An 18,890-nucleotide genomic window follows, 5' to 3' on the forward strand; every position below is an offset into this window, starting at 1 on the left:
TTGTATTCAGTATTTATTCACTGTATATCCTGCATTTGCTAATTGCACTTCTGGTTAGACCTAAACTACATTTCTTTACACTGTACTTGTATAAAGTTTGACCTTATTGCATATTCAAATAAATACAGAATCCGCTAATTGAATGACATAAACAGTATTCAATAATATACATCCAATTCGTATGGGCATATTATGTATTTATAAATTAATTTCACAATTTCTGTTCTGTTTTGATCCTTGCAGTACCTTTCTAGTCAAATGTAAATCAATTATATCAAGCTGCACCTGAATTTTTTTTAAAAAATATTCCATGTAAAAATACTCACCTTTATATTTAAAGGAAGTTTTTATGACATCGTTACATCAGTGCTCCGTCACGTAGTTTAGGATTATAACTAAAAAAGATTGTAAGGAAACGACTAGAATGCATTATTGTGGCAAGGGATAGGTCACCCGAAAATGAAAATCCTTGCATAATTTCTTCATTCTTATGTCATTTAATGCCTGTATATGACTCTCCTTTGTGGAAACAAGAGACAGATGCGAATTTTGTTTAGTTACCAACGTCCCTTTTGCCTTTTTTTTGGAAGAAACGTATACAGGTCTGGAATGGCATGAGGCAGAGTAAATGATGAAATAATTCATTTTTGGTTAAACCATCCCTGAAGTAAATTCACACACGAAGCACAAAAACTGCCAACAATCTGCAATAATCCTTAGCATTCCCAAGTGAATGGTGTGTATAGTTTTGATTGGTCAAATGATGTGAGCTAGCTCAGTGTTATAAACGTGAAAGTACTGGATCATTCTTGAAATATGATCATGTATATTATTACAATTATACACAATAATGTCATACAATTTGGGTATTTTTTACTTGTATGTGCACAAAAATCCAGAGTAAAGTGCATTTTGAACAGTACACATCAGAATTATATCATTTATACAGAATCTTAATTCATGCACAATCGACTTTCAGACTGCCAGTCAAGCTGCTTTAAAGTAAACAGATCCATTGTATAAGACAGATGAGTCACTCTCAAATGCATTTTATGTTACAATATAAAAAAGCCCTTATGTGAAACAAACAATATGTTAAATGTGAATAAAAACTAAAGAGAAAAAAGTGATTATTAGGCTTGAAAGCTGATTTACGTCGAACTCCACCATGATGACGATGAGGCATTACATCTACATTAGCACCTTTTACAGAACATTATTACATGGTATACAATATCTCAAGTTATTAAACCATAACACATTCCTTCCGTTGATTGAACACTAAATATAAAAATGACGAGTTATTCAAAGTTATCTAAATGAAACGACCGAATGTAACTCCATGCCCTGATGGACGCTTAGTCTTTGAATTTGACCACTCTAGACGCTTTCCCGTCCCTGACTGTCTGAAATAAAATAAATATGAATAATAAATGTTATAAATATTAGACGTCTGAACGAATTTCTATACATTTTACTCATTATGTCAATGCCAAGTTTGGTTTTAGTAAAATATTTCAGGAAACCATTTTTCTTGTTTTGGACTATGTTGAATTTCTTTGAATTGCAATGCAACATTTTGTGGGAATGTAGCCAATATGTGAAAAGTCTAAACAAAATGAAGGGCCCAGTGTCTAGATCCCCCTATTCTGTGAAGCTTTTGACATTTCAAGTAAATATGACATATCTTCAGTCACACCTGGGCTAGACATTTATGTTGAAATTTGATGATGAAATTCTAATAATTACTATGTTTCATAAATGAAACATAACAATTACAACCAATAACTGTTTAGACTATCATATTGTCCCAGTACAAAAGAAATCTTGAATTAGATATACTGTATCAATGTTATTCTACAATGGCCAGAGTAAAAGAGAATCACACAAAATGTGTATAAACAACAGACAGGCATTTCATTGAAGGATAATAGAAGGATCCGTTGAAATATAATAATTAGAAGTCTGATTAATACAGGAGTCCTAAAACCTTTACACTTGGAACTCAAACATGTGTGCTTGCTTCTTGGCCATTTTGGCCACCTCATCACGAATGGCGTTGACCAGGGCTGAGGTGGACAGGCTGCTGAGGGGAGCGTCAGGTCCGATCGGATACCCAGACTCCGCCAGACTCTGCTGGGATGCTGCGGTGGATGAAGAGGGTGGATGGTCCGGACCGCCCCGAGCCTGACTGTGGTGCCACAGGAGAGGGCTGCCCTGAGGATAGTGGGGATGAGGAAAGGCCTCTGCGTAGCCTGGTAAGGGCATCTGAAAGAGAAGACGGCTAACAGTGAACAACAGCTATGCAGAAAACAATCATCTAAAGTGTGCTGGTTTTAATCTCGATCTGTACTGAAAAAGACCATACTCTAGATTAAAAATGGAACTAATAGACAAATGCACAACAACAACAACACACGACGAGAAGAAATAAGAAAGTTTAGAATCTACGTAAAACCAACCGCTTGGAATTGGGTGATTGGATAATTTTCACTTAACCATGAATTATAAAGCTGGATTTCCATCACAGATTTGTGCAAACTGTGCGATATCTTCTTAATAAATTAGAAAAAGACTGCAAAATGGCGGTGTATCCATTGAACGATGTTATGCGACAAAAATGTAATTCTTTTTTCCAAAAATATACCTTTATCCTTTATCGAATTGTGTAAAAAAACACGACGCAAGTGTAAAACTATTTTATAATGCTGTGTTTCCATTGGCCCTATTTTCAATTCGCAATTGTTGAGCGCTATTTTACAGGTAATGGACATGCAGCTACGGTCAACAAGGGTCAACTCATGACCAGGGTTGAGCGAAATTCAGAATTAAAAAGATGGATTCCTTTCAATTTATGGTGTGAATTTGAATTGAATTAGAATGAAAAGAAGGAACATTTATTGACTTGCAATTCCATGCAAAACAAAATGATGTTCCTGCACTTTTGCAATACTTTTATGACCCTTTGGATTTGTTCCTGTGTGGGTTGTTTTTTGTATATGTGGGCGGGAATTAGTTGCTGAGAGAAGACTGTGATAAGTGACGCTCTGCTGATGCTCAAATTAAAAACAGCAGCACTAACAGAAGAGCTGTTTTGGCATTGTAACGAAGACGGAGACGGGGTAGGATCCATATGCAGCTTTATTGGTGAATACGTGCAGGCTCAATGTAAAAGGCAGGCGTGGATCAAATAACCGGGCAGACAACAATATCAAAGGCAAACAACAGACGTAGTCAAAAACGGGCAAGAGGTCAAGGCAGGCAGAGAAGAGTCATCAACGGTAATACAATGCAGGGTTCAAACACAGGTAAACAAGACAAGGGTAATATAATGCTCAGAAATGTAGCCGGGGCAAACAAGACTTCGCAATGTGTTCATGGGCAGGTAGAGTTTAAATAGTCTGGTGATGATGATGATCATCAGGTGTGTAGTACTCAGTCCCAGCATGTGGCTTTATGGGACATGTAGTTCTTTTGCCAGAGCTAATGCTCAGGGGAGTGAGACCTCCGGTGGCCGGCAGAGGATTCTCCATTGGCATTCGTGACAGGCATAAGGAGCTTCAGATACCTCCATGTGCCGTTGGATCCCAAATCTGGTTGTCGAATGTTCCTCTTATTTGTGACAACACATTAGATTATTCGCCATGCTTTGGGAGCCATTTATTTATGATTCGTTTACATAGTAGGGAGCTGGGGAAGTTCCTTGGCAATTTAGTTTTTTCTGACAAGGCATTCTCAACTCAATTCTGAATAGAGCTCAACCCTGAACTTGTGGAAGAGATAAATAATTCAAAATTAAAAGTGTTCATTTAAAGAAATGTGCTCAACTACCCCAGGAATTTGTTGTGTCCACTCAACGTCAGCGATAAATTCAGTTCAGCAAATGGTTTCTAAATGAGACTGGTTCTGCAAAAAGACACTGTGTGAAGGCTTTTGGATTGCAACAGGCATTCACAAACAGGGATAAGAAACATACTTGCTCCAAAGGCTTGGAAGACCCCCACATTCACAACAACGTAGAACCAATTCAGCCTCTTCTGGTTGCATGAGTTTTATGCCATATTTAATTGCATTGATGGTTCATGCATTGCTGGCATCTTAGGATGCAACCCAGATTGCAGAATTGAACACCTGATATATGATTGCAGGATGTAAAACAGATTCTTACAGATTCAGCCCACTGAGGAGGAACATCCTCGGGTTCAGGTGGGTAGGACATCCAGGATGGGCTGTGGTAGGAGGAGGGTGGCGTGGAGATAAAATAGCCTGTGTAGCCAGGACGAGTGGCTGGAATGGCATACACTGCTGTCATGGGATTTCCTGATGGACAAATAAAGCTTAACAATTACTGGAAATATACAGGTGTATGTAACGTTACCTTCCTTTTTGTCACTTTTTGTAACCAGGCCCTTTCATGAATGAGGACAAACTACTTTATTTTCCGAGCAGTCAAAATGTGAAGTAAAAAATTGCAAAACAGGCAATGGGTCAAAAATATTGAACATATTAGTTTAGCAAACAAGTTTAGAAAAGGTGTTTCTGCAAAAACGCAATGGAAGATATATAATAGGGTTCAAGATGTTGTCCTGTTGAAATTAAGGCGTGAAGTGAGATTCTATTTAAACACAGACACCCCTAACCTCATTAGACAAGCATACACACTGACCTGAGAGGTTGGGAATAGGCTCTGTAGTGACAGGTGGAAGTGCTGCTCTGCTGTCTGGCACATAGGCAGCGCTGCCGTGCTGATTCGGTGCTGAAGATTCAGAGTAGTGACCCTTTGGACCAAGGTCATAGGATGACCTGAGGGACACGAGAAGAGCTTCACACATGCACTGATACGGGTTATACCACCAGATGACAGTATTGACTTTTAGTGAAAGAGATTTAAACACGTGTTTCTTGTGTTCGAAGTGTTTATATTAGCAACATAAAGCTGGGACATATTGAAACTTTTTAATCGAATATTTAGCAGCCTTTCAATTGTTTGCATCGGGTCATGAACATGATGTGACACTTGCTACTGTTTGTAGGGTCAGTCATATACAGACTGTTCTGTATATTGTAGATATGTTTAGCTGCTACGACAAAATTTGGACACTTTTAAAAAGACAGTAGAGTATACTGTATATGACTTCACAAATATATTTTTAAAGTTATACAGCATCAACAGCATCTAAATGCAAAAGTGAACTCGAAAAATGTCCATTGAAAAAAAACAATGCAGAAAGATTTGTGTGAGGATAAGGTTTTAGGAGAAAAAACTAATTATTTCGTTCTCGAATAACAGCAGTCAATGAAAAGACCCTGCCGTAATAAAAAAACAACCCCTGCGTGTATTTGTGAGTGCGTGTGATCTGACCGTCTCAGTGAGGGTTCAAGTGGAGGGCCTGTTCTTGGAGGGATGGGTGGTGGAGGAGACCCTAAAGCCATGTCAGGAAGCTGAGTAAACCTGAATGACTACGTGAAAGAATACCACATTAGAGACACATTTTGTCATGATTCTGCCTCCTCTGGTCATGATTTTTTTAGTCTAGTGGCAGGATCATGACAGACCTACGTGTTTAGTGTAGAGAGAGAAATGGCATTGTTTGTTTTGACATGTTGTTGTGTGTTTGACATGTGCTCTCTCTGGTCTCGTCTTTGTCCCGCCCTCTTGTTTACTCATTATTGATTGTTAATTATTTCATGCCCCACAGCTGTTCCCTTCCTGATTTTCTCCCTATTTAATGCCCTCGTGTTCTCTTTCCTGTGCTGGTTCATTTTGCTACCCTGCCTAGCTACGTCAACAGTTCTTCTGTCTGGCTCATGGCACATTTAGACCGCTCTTTCCACTTCTGGCAGTTCTTGGTCAGGACCTGTGTTTTGGCAAATTTATCCCAGTCCATTCCGCTCACTGTTTCCCTGGTCTCGCTCTCCTTCATGTACCTTCAGCTATGCAATGAAGAATAACATTGGCCAGTTCAAAAGAACCGGTAACATGTTCATACTGTACCGCTGTAGTTTTAATCTTTTAACTGTTGCCAGAAGTTCTTCATAGGGTCTAATATGTTGTCTGATGATACCAGGGCTATCCTTGCCACAATTTCTTTAGTTTGGATATCTCAGATATACAGAAAAATAGGGAATAATAATGAAAACTAATCCACTGACAAGGCTGTTTGTAGATACAAAGGTAAGATAACACATTTGTGTGTTACTTTGTTACAGCATGTGCCAATATTGGCCAATGATATAATGAAACGTTAAAAAAAAATATGATCCGTACAGAAAAGTCATTTCAGAGCCTTAGCTTGGTTATTGCTATTTGATCAATACAAATGCAAACATTTTCTCTGTTTGAAATAATCTCATATCAATCACACACATTAGACCAGAAGTGTCTATTGACAAACAAAGCATGTTAAATTCTGATTGACTACTGAAATAGTGTGTCATAATTCTGGTGTAAACTGAGAAGTGTAAACGCACCTGTTTGGCCAGGCTGTACTGGTAAGGGTCTGGTCTATAGGCTGGCACCCACTGCAGACCTCCCTGTCCTCGACACGTGGTACCTGGTTCGCTGGTTACCACCTCCGAGAATGGAATCACTGGACCCAGTCCATAAGAGCCCAGCGGCGGATGCTGATGGTGTCTGCTGGAGGCCGTACGGCCAGCTGAAGCAAGACTAAAGGCCTCTTCCAAAAGAAGGTGCATCTGCTGACGGACCTCATCTATAGAGGGCTGAGAGCTCAGCGTGGATGTTTCAGATTGACCTTTCATTTGTCGACCACAACCGTAATAATGACGGGTTGCCACATGGTCCACGTCAGTTTCAGCGATAATCTCTGGCTCAGTCTGCAACACACAACAAACATACATAGCAAATGTTTTCCCTTCAGAGAACTCAACCTACAAATAACTTATTTTGATGCATAATAGGGAGCGGAGTCAACACAAGTTTAAAATAAGATAAAAGTGAATAAATTAAGGCTAAACTGGAACTCAAAAACAATCAACAGATAATTCATGATGTTACTAACACCATTATCTTTAGAGGATAACCCGAACAAACCAGTAATCATTCCAGTGGTTATTTCAGGTGCTTTATGATATCAGGATATTGTCAACATGAAAAGGAATCACATTCAGGCTCATAACTGTACATGTTTGCCTTATACTGTTCACTGTACAAATGGCCCCAATCTGTTTTATAAAAAACACAGAAATGCAATGATGACAAAAGCAAAATCTGTCAATTTAATGTGAACATTAAGGGGGAGTTTCCAGGACAGGGATAAAATTGAGCCAGGATACACTGCTCTTTTCTGTAATTTGTCGCTTTTTTACAAACTGTTAATTGTTACATATGCACTGAGACTTGAAGGGTTGCCGATCAATCGCAGACAAAGGTCATGGCAGGCGGCAAAGGTTTAGAAAAAAACAATCCAAGGTCAAAACACGGTACTCCAACAAGGGTAGACTGTTCAGAAATCAGCCGTAACACATAAAAGACTTGGCAATGGCTGAATGTGAAAACAAGGTATAAATACACAGAGTGAAACAGGTTAACAAGACACAGGTGATCGTGATCAACATAATGAGTCCAACAATGGATTATGGGAAGTGTAGTGTGATATGGCAGCCCTGGTGTTGAGGAGAGTGCCCTCTTGTGCACCACGCAAGGGCACTCCGGCTGGTGACTGTGACATTAATCATGTAAAGAAAAAGTACAAAGACATGAGTAAATGTACAGTATTAATTTCACGAATACATTATTTAACAGCTACAGTGTTTTCCCTGAAAAAATGTAAACAAACAAAAAACGGTAATACACCCAAAAATATGTTTTTATCTTATTCAAATTTTTGCCACATTTAAAAAAGTAGAAGAAGTCTGTTAAATGAAACAGTAAAATTACAATTTCATTAGAGTTTTTTACAGTGTTCCTATTTATTTACCATTGTTGTCACAAATGTAGGCTCTAATGGTGCTTGCACAGTGTAGTAAAATGGTTATAACTTAATAATAATGCCCCTGTCCCTGTATAACTTATGCTAGCACTCATTTTTAACAATTCTCTGCAGATAAAATGTTGAAATAGGGATTGAGGAGACTTGAGGAACTAATAAGCCACGAGAAAGCAATTGTAATCCTGAGACAGAACTGCTATTCTGAGACACTTTATAAATCAGATGTTTATTCTACATTCTCTCTCGTCCCAAATTACCGTTTTCATTTTTCATAACGTGTCCTCTGAGTTTTAATTGGATCGAGTGAATTCAGAAAGTGCTAGTAAAATAAAAATTATACAATGGGTTTAATGGTTATCTAGATTATGATGCAAAACGTATTTCTTAAATTACTAATTTTTATTTAAACGCACTGTTAAATCCCTGTTGGATTAACAGTGTGGGAGTTGTGTTTATTCATCAGATGTTTGTGGTCTGCAGCGAGAGAAGAGAGAAAGAGAGAGAGAGAGAGAGAGAGAGAGAGAGAGAGAGAGAGAGAGAGAGAGAGAAATTACAGACTGCACCAACCCGATGTTACTTCTTTTATCTCTCTTGTTTCACTCCAGCCCATCACTTCATTTTTGTCTATACTGTCTAGTACTGACATTGTGTCAAAAATCTTTAAACTCAGAATTTGCGTTCACATCTTTCCTTATCTCTTGTATTCTTTAGTGGCATGAGAGGTGAGGCACTCACAAGAGCTCTGGTGCAGCCCATCATATAAATCACCCCCTTTACAACACAGACAGTCAAGAATGAGAATCTGCAGTAATCTAGCCAATGGCAATGTGTTTACACCATAATCACTGACAAATGGCTTCAGTTCCACTCTCTCTGAGCCAACACTAAGCACAGGATAACAAAGGAACAGACCTTAGCATAACTCGTAGTGTGAAGACAAAAACAAATACAATATTGTTTATACTAAATGCAAGAGGGCAAATATGTTTTTACTGTAACCGTAAACAGGTAAGCGTTATTTCAAATAAGAGAGAGTCAGCGTGTTTAGAATTGCTGAGAAGTGCATTCAGTAAACGCATTTCAATACATTTCACTTAATAAGATCTATGATCAAAATGTACACAGTATGTGCCACTAATTCTGTCCTGGCAATTTCATGTTTTTCAAGCTTACATGCTTGGTAGAATCCTTTAGTGTACATCTGTAATCCAAACCAGAGTGCGCTTCTGTTTCTATAGAGACAAACCTTCAAACTCATGCAGCTTGTATTAAAAAAATATTTTCAGTGCATTCATTTGCTTTGTTTTGCTAGAAAAAATTGCTGACTTCAGATTTGTTGTGATGCAGGTGCATAAGGCATCACAGCCAGGATCTGAAAGGGCTTGTAGAAGCAATTAATACCATAAGGATGACAAATTGATGCCCCCAGGAATTACCAACATACTGAGACCAATGGCATTCATCCAGAAAGAGAGAAAAGAAAAGTGGGTGTTTTTGTTATTAAAGTCTTGTTTAACCCCTTCACCGCTGCCTGCGCTTGGGTTCTCCATCCAATCCCTGACAGGCACAGCTTGATCTGGAAGAATTTGTGAATTACAGGTCATTTTAATCCAGTATGGAGTGCCACAGGGATCAGTTTTAGACCCCTGTATTTCTTCTTGTATACAAGTTATTAAAATATAATTATGTACATATATAATTGTAATGACTGCAATCTGGCTTTTAAAACGTCTCATTTCCCATGCATTCTTCCATCTGATTTAGAATATGATGCCAAGAATATATCATTGCAATAAAATATTTCTGTCTGGGTGCCCAACAGGGTTATTGAATAATCTTTAGCTTTTTATACAAAAAGCTATCAAAAGCTAGTAGCCTACTTACCAGAGTAAAGGAATATGGTAATATAAGCCAATTTTTATGTCAGTGCATTGGTTTTGTTTACATTTTAGAATTTTGCTTATTACTTGCAGTATAAATAATCAGTGTTTAAGTTATGCTGCTGTCAGACTGTAGTCCATCATGCACATTGTGGTTGCAAAATTCTAGACAGTTGAAAATACACAGAATATTTAAATCCTGAAAAGGCTATACATCTTTTTCCTTTTTGCCCCTAATGTCTAAGACAGCTTTCTAAAATAACTTTTAATTATGTAAATTAATTTGTTAATTAAAAGAGTAGCTCACCCAAAGAAATGGTCCCCGTGGCTATGGTCAAGTCAGCCACCAATTGTGCAAGTGTACCTATGATGAAAACTACAGGCCTCTCTAATCTTTAAGTGGGAGAACTTGCACAATTGGTGGCTGACTAAATACTTTTCTGCCCCACTGTACTATAGGTTCCGTGTTTTAGATGCTAAATTAAAATAACATAACTGTATATCACATAAATTCCTGTGAGCTTTATTGTCAAAACTAAATTCATGCCTCACACAATCAGTGTTACACATTTAATGATGAGGTAACACACAGTTTCTGCCAATATCATATTAATCTTGACTACCTACACAGTAGTATTGCAAACCACGTTTCTTCGAAGAGTATTTAGTTTGATCAAATTTATAAAAGACAGATACAGCTGTACAATTATTTCGGGAAAAAGATGAGTGTCTAAAGACCCTAATGGGAGGGGGGAACTACAGCATGATCACACAATACATTATCGCATTATCCCTGCATTACTGTTGATTCATTATAAGTTTGTGTTGTTTACATTATGCACTTACGCGCTGACTGCAAACCAAACATATGACTTAGTTTGACTTACTGCATGTGGTTCATGTCCGCCATCTTTTAGCGCTAGGACTGTGCCATCTATCAGTTTCAAATGATCTCCAAATCCAGCGTTAGATCCACCGTTTATATAACATTCATCACCGAAATGCAGTGAGTAAACAAACACAGCTAAACTTCCGTCAGCCAAGTGAAGCGGCATTGACGGGTATGCTCTTTCTCACTCTGGCTGGTTGATGCGTGGGTGTGCTATTTCTCTCACGCTCGCGTGCGTGTACACTTTCTTAAAGGTATTTAATGCATGAAGTACCCTTTGGAAATATTTCTGTTGATGTTAATAAATGTGGGGCAATACACTTACATCATAACCAGTGTTGCGAATCCCCTTTCTGGGTCTTTCTCTCATGACCAGAAGATCCATCTCTGTTCCTCCAGGACTGGGACTGTTTAGAGACTGTCTGCTGCGATGTGAGGGCTGCTTCGTCTGTGAGACTCTGAAACCATGATGATCATAAACACATTTTATACATGGAAAGAAAAATCAGCAGATACATTGCAATAAAAAAATTATAAAACCGTTAAGAACTATTAAAACAATTTTCAGCGAAATAATGCGTTTTCATTGAGTTATTTTATAGGAAAACATAGATCTAGTGCATTTAGAGATAGATTCAGTTATTTCAGTTATACATTTTTATGCTCTTATCTATAGAGTTACAGAAGTTATATACTGAAGAGCAGGAATACTACTCATCTGTGTGATGTTAGAAAATCATTTATTAGGCATGAAAAAACAAGTCGCTGTGTAGGCAATGAGCCGGTCATCTGATTTCATCATGCAGAGTCACGTGTTTCAGCAATGAGCTGGTCAGTCAGCAGATCAGCGAAGGTTAGCACTTTCACACCAAAAATACCAACAAAATGACACAAAGACCTATACAGGTCAGTCATGATGTAATATGGACAAAAGTATTGGGACATCCTCTTCTACGGAACAGGTTTGACTACTTTAATCTTTTCCATGAGCACTTGAATAATATTTTAGAGAATCGTATGCTTCTAATTGTATACCATCAGTTTGGGCAGTGACCTTTTCTATACAAACAATAATTTCCTTTCTAAGACGTAATCATTGTAATTTTATTCTTCCCTTGAAATGTAACGGTTGCCATCTGAAATAAAACCAGAAATAATGACGCATGAATGTACATGACGAATGTGTACATTACATGAAACAAGTAAATTACATACAGTATTTTCTATTTAAAACTGTGTTTTGTTGTTTGCATCAGTTGATACTACTACTTAACATTTCTATTGTTAAACCTTTTTACTATATGAATGTATAGCGTCTAAGGGTGTGCGTTGCACAGGTTGCACTTGAACCTTAATTGTCTTCTTGTATTTGTTTGGTCACCACACCGTAACAGTAACTTACGCCTTCTTACATTTGATTGGCCAATGGCCACCTTATTTTAACACTGAAGTCCACTGCTAGATTGCTGAGGAAAAAAGTTTGCAGCACCAAAAACTTAAGATAGGCTTTTAGGCATTTCTATCACAATTTTTATTACATACCACAGAAGAAATGGTGGGTGCGATCCTGCGTGAGAAAATAGATGTGTGGCGTGAGAAAACAGTGTATTGCGTGAGTCTCATGGTAAATGTGAGAGGCTTGGCAGCCCTGTAATGAGGAAATGAAGTCTCTTCCTTTGCCAAGTGGATTCCAAACATCTACATAATGGCACGTAAATACCCTGTTCACTCCAAAGTCGAAACTCCAAGGGCCCTGCCCAGGCCCGGAAAAAGAATTCATGGGCCCCTGGGCACAAATGTCTTGTAGACCCCCCCAAACGTATGGGCACACAGTAAAGTTTGAAATAGCCTACAGGGTGCTACATGCTACTGGAAACTATCTTCTATTTTATACAGGATTACATTGCCAAATTACATATAATGATCGTAACCTGTACACATTCTCCATCATACAGGATTTACACCACAACAATGCTTTTCTGGACCAGCAACAACAATATCAAGACATTTCCCTGCATTACACTGTAACTCGCTGGCATTTGCAAGCACACGCTGCCTCAACTCTACCTATTAATTCAGTACTATAAGATTCTTCCATAATTCACACACAAACTCAACCAGATTAACAAAACTGTTCTTAAAATAAAATATACAAACTTTATTAAGATTATAGGATGTTCTTAAGATATATCTTCATTTTTATAATAATTCTTAGAATAAAGGGCAGACTTTGTCAATGATTGTAATAGGTCCATTTGTTAAACTTTATTTGTGTTACACATACGCGTGACTTGTTCTCATGTAAGGGTGTAATGTGTTAAATGGCATTAACGAATATTACAGGTAGACACAGTCTGAGTAAGTAAACATTTTGCAATGTATGTAAAAGCTGGATTTTCTAATAACGAAGGCTAAAAATTTGTAAAGTTAGGCATGGACCTGATCGACATTATATCAAAATTCATTATTGGAGAAGAAACACTACCAAATACATGTACAAAATCATATTTTTTTTTATTTTAAAGACAACCGCAAGGGTATTCTAATTTAGCCTATAGATTATATTTACAACAATAAAGCCGTTTTCAATGACATATTTTCAGTTTCTATTGTCACTTCTGACAAAACATCTAACAAATCACCATAAAAAGCAGTGATTTTGGCTATATTCTTTCACACAGCCTCTGTCTATGTAATCATGTGCATATTTACAGACGAAACGTGTTCATGTTTGTACATTCAAACAGTCGATTATAGTGACAGGTTGTTGGAAACGCTGTTTTGTATTCACTCGGGTGCGTGCGGGCCAGAGAGGCACACGGCAGAATGAATATAGCGAAAACATTGTTATGTGAGATTTTCCCCCTTTCTTGGGCCCCAAGCGCCCCATGGCCAGTGCCCATCTTGCCCATTGGATAATACGGCCCTGCCCTTCAAATGGAGTAGGGCATAGGAATGATGACTTCATTTGGAATTTTCCCGTGACATCTTGTGATGGTTCGGTACGAATATGCGTATCGTTATACCCCTAAAATTTACATTTACCGAAACATTACTTCAGTGCCTGATGTATATTCATGTACCCAAAATCACAGGTGTCATACTCCAGCTCCTGAAGGGCAACTGTCCTTCAGAGTAACACTGTGTCCTAACCAAATGCGACGCTGAGATACGCGATAAAAGGTATCTTTTCCATGTTAATCAGAGGTTTTGTCCACTGTCAACTCCGCCCACAAAACAATCTCATTCGATGTAAATTCTCCACCTCGTGAATATTAATTGCCAAACATGAATGATAAAAGTCTATATACATTTGATTACATACATTAAGATACTGCAATTATTGTATAGCGTCCGGCGACGCATCACTGAAGACATGAGAACAGGACACATCTCTCTGCATGTGCAATCTTCAGCTGCAGCGCGAGAGGTTGCGTGGACAGACAAAAACTGTTCTGATGGGCTGTTTTTTGAGATTGATTGTCGCGCCCCGCACCTTTTTCGCGTTCGATATGGACAAACAAATTGATTATCGCAGGAATCTCATCGCATTGCGTTTGGTTAGGATGCGGTGATTGGGTTCAACACATCTCAACAAGCTAATAAAGGAATTCAGAAATTACATCCCAGTGTATTAAAACAGCACTGAATCTAAACTATGCATATCAGTAGCCCTTCAGGACTGCAGTTTGAGACCCCTGATGCAAACAGTCAGTAATACAGTAATGAGCAACAGCTAATAACCAAAACAACTGAAAAAATATTAATAAAAATAAAAACGAAACAAAAATATAACCATAACGCTATTAAAGTTATTAATGTGCAAACTTGTATCCAACAGCAATCAGTCAAATAATTTTAATAAAATATCTTATCGGCAAATTCACTGATACTGAAACTATTACATTCTTGTTATTTTTGTATTGACTTCATACCGGAACTTTTGACATCCCTGCTGGAGCAGTTTCAGATAAAATAAAAGTCTACTGCAGCTAAACCCCTTTGATCAGATAACATTGTGTGGCACTTTCAACTTTTGCAAAGGACTGCCTTCTAAAATCAAGAGGTTGCCGGGGTGTCTGCTGCAAGAACAAGACACATCAATGAAGATAGATTTTGAGTCATGTCAGTTATCCCCGGCATTTAAAGTTTAATCAAAATGGGGATTTTAGAATGATATACGCACTCCGTTGTTATACAATGATCACACAAATTGTCTATGAATTTGGAAATAATTTTTTTAAAGAAAGTCACATTTCAAAAGACAGGACATTCAGGTCAATTAAAGGGATAGTTCGCCCCAAGTATTTTTTATTCTGTCATTTACTCGCCCTCAAATCTTGCTTATTACCTATAAAGCCTTGCATGGTATTATAGTCCATCACGTGCACTACGCTCTCAGGTGTCAGGTCAGTTGGTAATACCTAGAATTTCAAAATCGAGTGCAGGCGGCAGATCCTTTTCCTATCTAGCGCCTAAACTTTGGAACAGTCTTCCCTGCACTGTCCGGGAGGCAGACACACTCTGTCAGTTTAAATCTAGACTAAAGACGCATCTTTTTAATCTTGCATACACTACACTATCATAATATATATATTTCAAAGATCTAGGCTGCACTAGTTAGATCAACCGGAACCAGGGACACTTCCAATAACAACTGATGCATTTGTTGCATCAAAGAGTGCAGAACAGTACTCTACTCTCAGCCAGTCTTATCTCATTGTTCCAAGGTTACTAGAGCAGGCAGGATGCAGTCCAAGGTTACAGGAGCGGGCAGGGCGCAATCCATTCCCAGACCTGACAAATGCTGGACGAAGGACGTGGCGACTCTACAAAACTTCAGTCGCTATAAGATTATTAATGATAATTTTAAATCTAACTTTGTTTTTTATTTTGTCTTGTTGTGCAAGCACTGTCGACCTTGTGCAAAGGCAGCAGTTTTTGCCAGAGGGGAACTGGAATCCCCTGGTTAGGCCTGGTCTCCCTCTGAGGTTTTTTTCTCCTCCAATGGAGTTTTGGGTTCCTCGCCACCGTTTGCATACTGTTTTGCACTGTTTGCCTGGCCGGGGGGGCTGCTAGAATTTGATAGTCTTATTTATTTAACACTGCATATAGGAATTTATTGTGTGTCTGATATTTGACCTGTGTTTTGACTTCCATAACCTTTTATGTTTTACTTATAGTCAATGTTTTCTTGTACAGCTGCTTTGTAACAATGAAAATTGTAAAAAGCGCTATATAAATAAAGCTGACTTGACTTGACTAAATAACTAAATGTAAATGTAAATCAACCTTATCGAACTAAACATTGCATATTTGAACACACCCTTAGTTTAGGACCAAATACAGGCAGTTCAGTTTACTGATTCATGTATTTTAAATTCATTATGAAGAAATCTGCTAAACAAACCTAAATTGAGTAACTTAATACAAGTAGATTTTAAAGTTCACTCAACCAAGGACATGAAGTTCATCCAACTTACTATTTTTCAAGTTTTCGACATACTCTGTATAGATAAAATAACAAATGTACTTAAATGAAAACATACATCTTTGTCCAGTTAGTTTTATTTCCTGTGTTGGAAGAACATTTGGAAGTTGAATAATTTTTTTTGTTGTTAGTAATAATAATATGTTTAATTTATTTAACGCCTTTCCCAGGCTTAAGGACGCTGTACATAGACAATCAATTCACAATATCGAAACAGATAATTTTACAATGAGTTAAACAGTTAAGTGGACATTTAATAGACAATCGATTAACAGATATTAAACAGACATTTTACAATTTCACAGTTAAATGGACTTTAGTCCAGGGATGGCATGACTGCAGATGCATATAATGGTTCAATAATGAACAGTAAACAGAGTTACATGACAGAGTATAATAACCACAGGAAAATTATATTGTCAATTAGTAACAAACAAAGTACAACACAGGAAAAAGATACCCAGAGAGGATTACAGCTGGTGGTATGGGACGGGGAGAGCGTCAAAGAGCATGATGAAAGGACTAAGACAAAAATAACACTTTTTATAAATGTTAATATAAATTACTGTGAAGACCCCCATCTATTATTAAATAAAGAGAATACATTTATCTCCACAGACAATTTAAATATAAATACTAACATGGGGTTGTATTTTTATAGTGTAGTTAAAAGTGGTCAAACTATTGACATATTGACAAAGTAACATGGTATTATTTGATTCTATCACTATACCATGGTAACACCATAGGTTTGTAAGGAGCATGGATATTGGACAAAGATAACCTTTTGTCACACGATGCAATAACATTATAACATTCAATGGCCCCTGTACGGTAGTTTGACACACATAGAAACAGTCGCAAGTGACCTCTCTTACCTCCTATGCTGTTTCACATATGTGGATCCCCTGTCGTCCTCCTGCTCTGCAGGTCTGCCGTGAGGATGTGGAGATCTGTCACGGTTATGCTTGTGTCTCTGGCTCAGGTCTTTAGAGCTGTTTCTCCCTTCAGCAGACGGGAAGTCGTAGTAACCCTTCTTTTTCGCCTTCAGCCTCAGCTTGTTCCTGTAGTGTTCAATGTCTGACTTCTGTTTCAGAGCCAAATTCACCTGCGAACACAAGAAAGACACTGGCCAATCACTTACTGCAAAAAAAACATTAAAACGACGTGACACTGATTTCCCAAAGGTAAACTGATATGCTAAAAGTAAAACTGTGCCAAGTCTCTCTGAAGCCCAAATTTGGTTAAATTAAGCAAGAGCATTATCAGAAACTTGCTTGGTTTTGTTGATTAAATGGAGCACAAGAAACACACTTTTGACATAAAGTAATCATGTTGAATAGGGCTGGCACTTCTCAACTCTATCCTGGAGATACATATGCAATGTAAGAGAGGCTTCTCACCTCTCCATTGAATATGGCAGAGTCCTGACTGCGGTCGGAGGACGCGGGGTGTGAGTAGTTGCGTGGAGCTGTCATTGGTTTAATGGAAATGAGCTGAAGTGATCCAGATGAACTATCATAATGATCTGCCACAGACATCAACCAAACATCATTTTTAATTCTACATCAGTAACAAAACTCCAAAGGCTGATTCGGTTTCTAGCGCAGTTTAGACAATTTCACATCATTATCATGTGACGGCTGCAGGGCTGGAATTTATATCACTTGCGCAGAGGATGAATTTGTGCTTTCAGCTCCCATTTCTTATTTATAGAGAAAAGAACTCTCTAAGATCTGAGCAGATTATCAGAGCATTGTTGAAACAATATTGACTCTTATTAGCTGCTTTTTTTACTATGCAAGTCCACGAGCCATTCATTTCAACAGCATTTGGATAGATATTGGGATAGGTGACTTTACAAGTTGACTGCAAAAGATCATGAAATGTATTCATTTGCAACGCAAAACTGCAGCCAAACTCACGCATTTAACTTATCATGTCTCGCTGGAATGCATCGGAGCATTCTCCTTCCGAACAACATCATGGCATTTGTGGTTTGTTTGTGTCGTGACGGCGCAAGTGTGAAAAGGCGTCTCTCACCATTACTCTTTCTGCTCTCCTCTGTGAGTTTCTGCTGTGCTGTGGCTTTTTGCACGATCGAGCTCTTGCCCGAAATCTCCTTCACTGATTCGCTGCTGATGACAGAGCCATCCTCACTCAACCTACTGCAAGTAACCATAGCAACAAGGGGCAGTGGTGAGTCAGTGCATGTGGTTATGTCATTTTCTTTGCCTGGTCTCTCATCTCACACACACACAAATGCTGCGTCATATCATGCTCAGAAGCAGCCCACACCTGTTTGCAGGAAATGTTTTGTGACATAGCTGACACATTTGATGATATTGTCTAAATAAAACTGCACAATGTTTGGCAAACACTACAGAGCACTCATACAATGTTCGTGTTTTAATTTTACGTGGTAGGGAATTACCAGTAGATCTGCATCATCTATCGCATAGCTGTGATATTCAATCTATTCAGTTTTTACAATTAAACTCAGTGTTAAAAGTGTAAAGTATAGTAAACTAAGTGACTATGGTTGATGGGTGATATGAGTAAAAGTTTATTCGTTTACAACACATAGGTATCGCTTTATATCTCTATTTAAGCCTTCTTCATTTACTGTACATTATCTATAAATTCGCAAACTTCTTCTCCAAAGCAACTTATACATT

General features: G+C 38.1%; 1 protein-coding gene across 1 annotated transcript in view; it reads right to left on the reverse strand.

Annotated features, from left to right (window-relative positions):
* Positions 1–1,992: 1,992 nt before the first annotated feature.
* kiaa1549lb (KIAA1549-like b) overlaps positions 1,993–18,890 on the reverse strand; it is a gene marked incomplete at both ends in the record, with an annotated part of 30,165 nt that continues 13,267 nt past the window's right edge. The window contains 9 exons of the mRNA XM_079465346.1: positions 1,993–2,268; positions 4,169–4,320; positions 4,667–4,803; positions 5,363–5,460; positions 6,472–6,837; positions 11,047–11,179; positions 17,091–17,320; positions 17,616–17,740; positions 18,256–18,380. Coding sequence (XP_079321472.1) covers positions 1,993–2,268; positions 4,169–4,320; positions 4,667–4,803; positions 5,363–5,460; positions 6,472–6,837; positions 11,047–11,179; positions 17,091–17,320; positions 17,616–17,740; positions 18,256–18,380 — 1,642 coding nt within the window. The remainder of the gene's footprint in view (positions 2,269–4,168; positions 4,321–4,666; positions 4,804–5,362; positions 5,461–6,471; positions 6,838–11,046; positions 11,180–17,090; positions 17,321–17,615; positions 17,741–18,255; positions 18,381–18,890) is intronic.

Source organism: Barbatula barbatula (genome assembly GCF_947034865.1).
Source record: "Barbatula barbatula genome assembly, chromosome: 10".
Classification (NCBI taxonomy): Eukaryota; Metazoa; Chordata; class Actinopteri; order Cypriniformes; family Nemacheilidae; genus Barbatula; species Barbatula barbatula.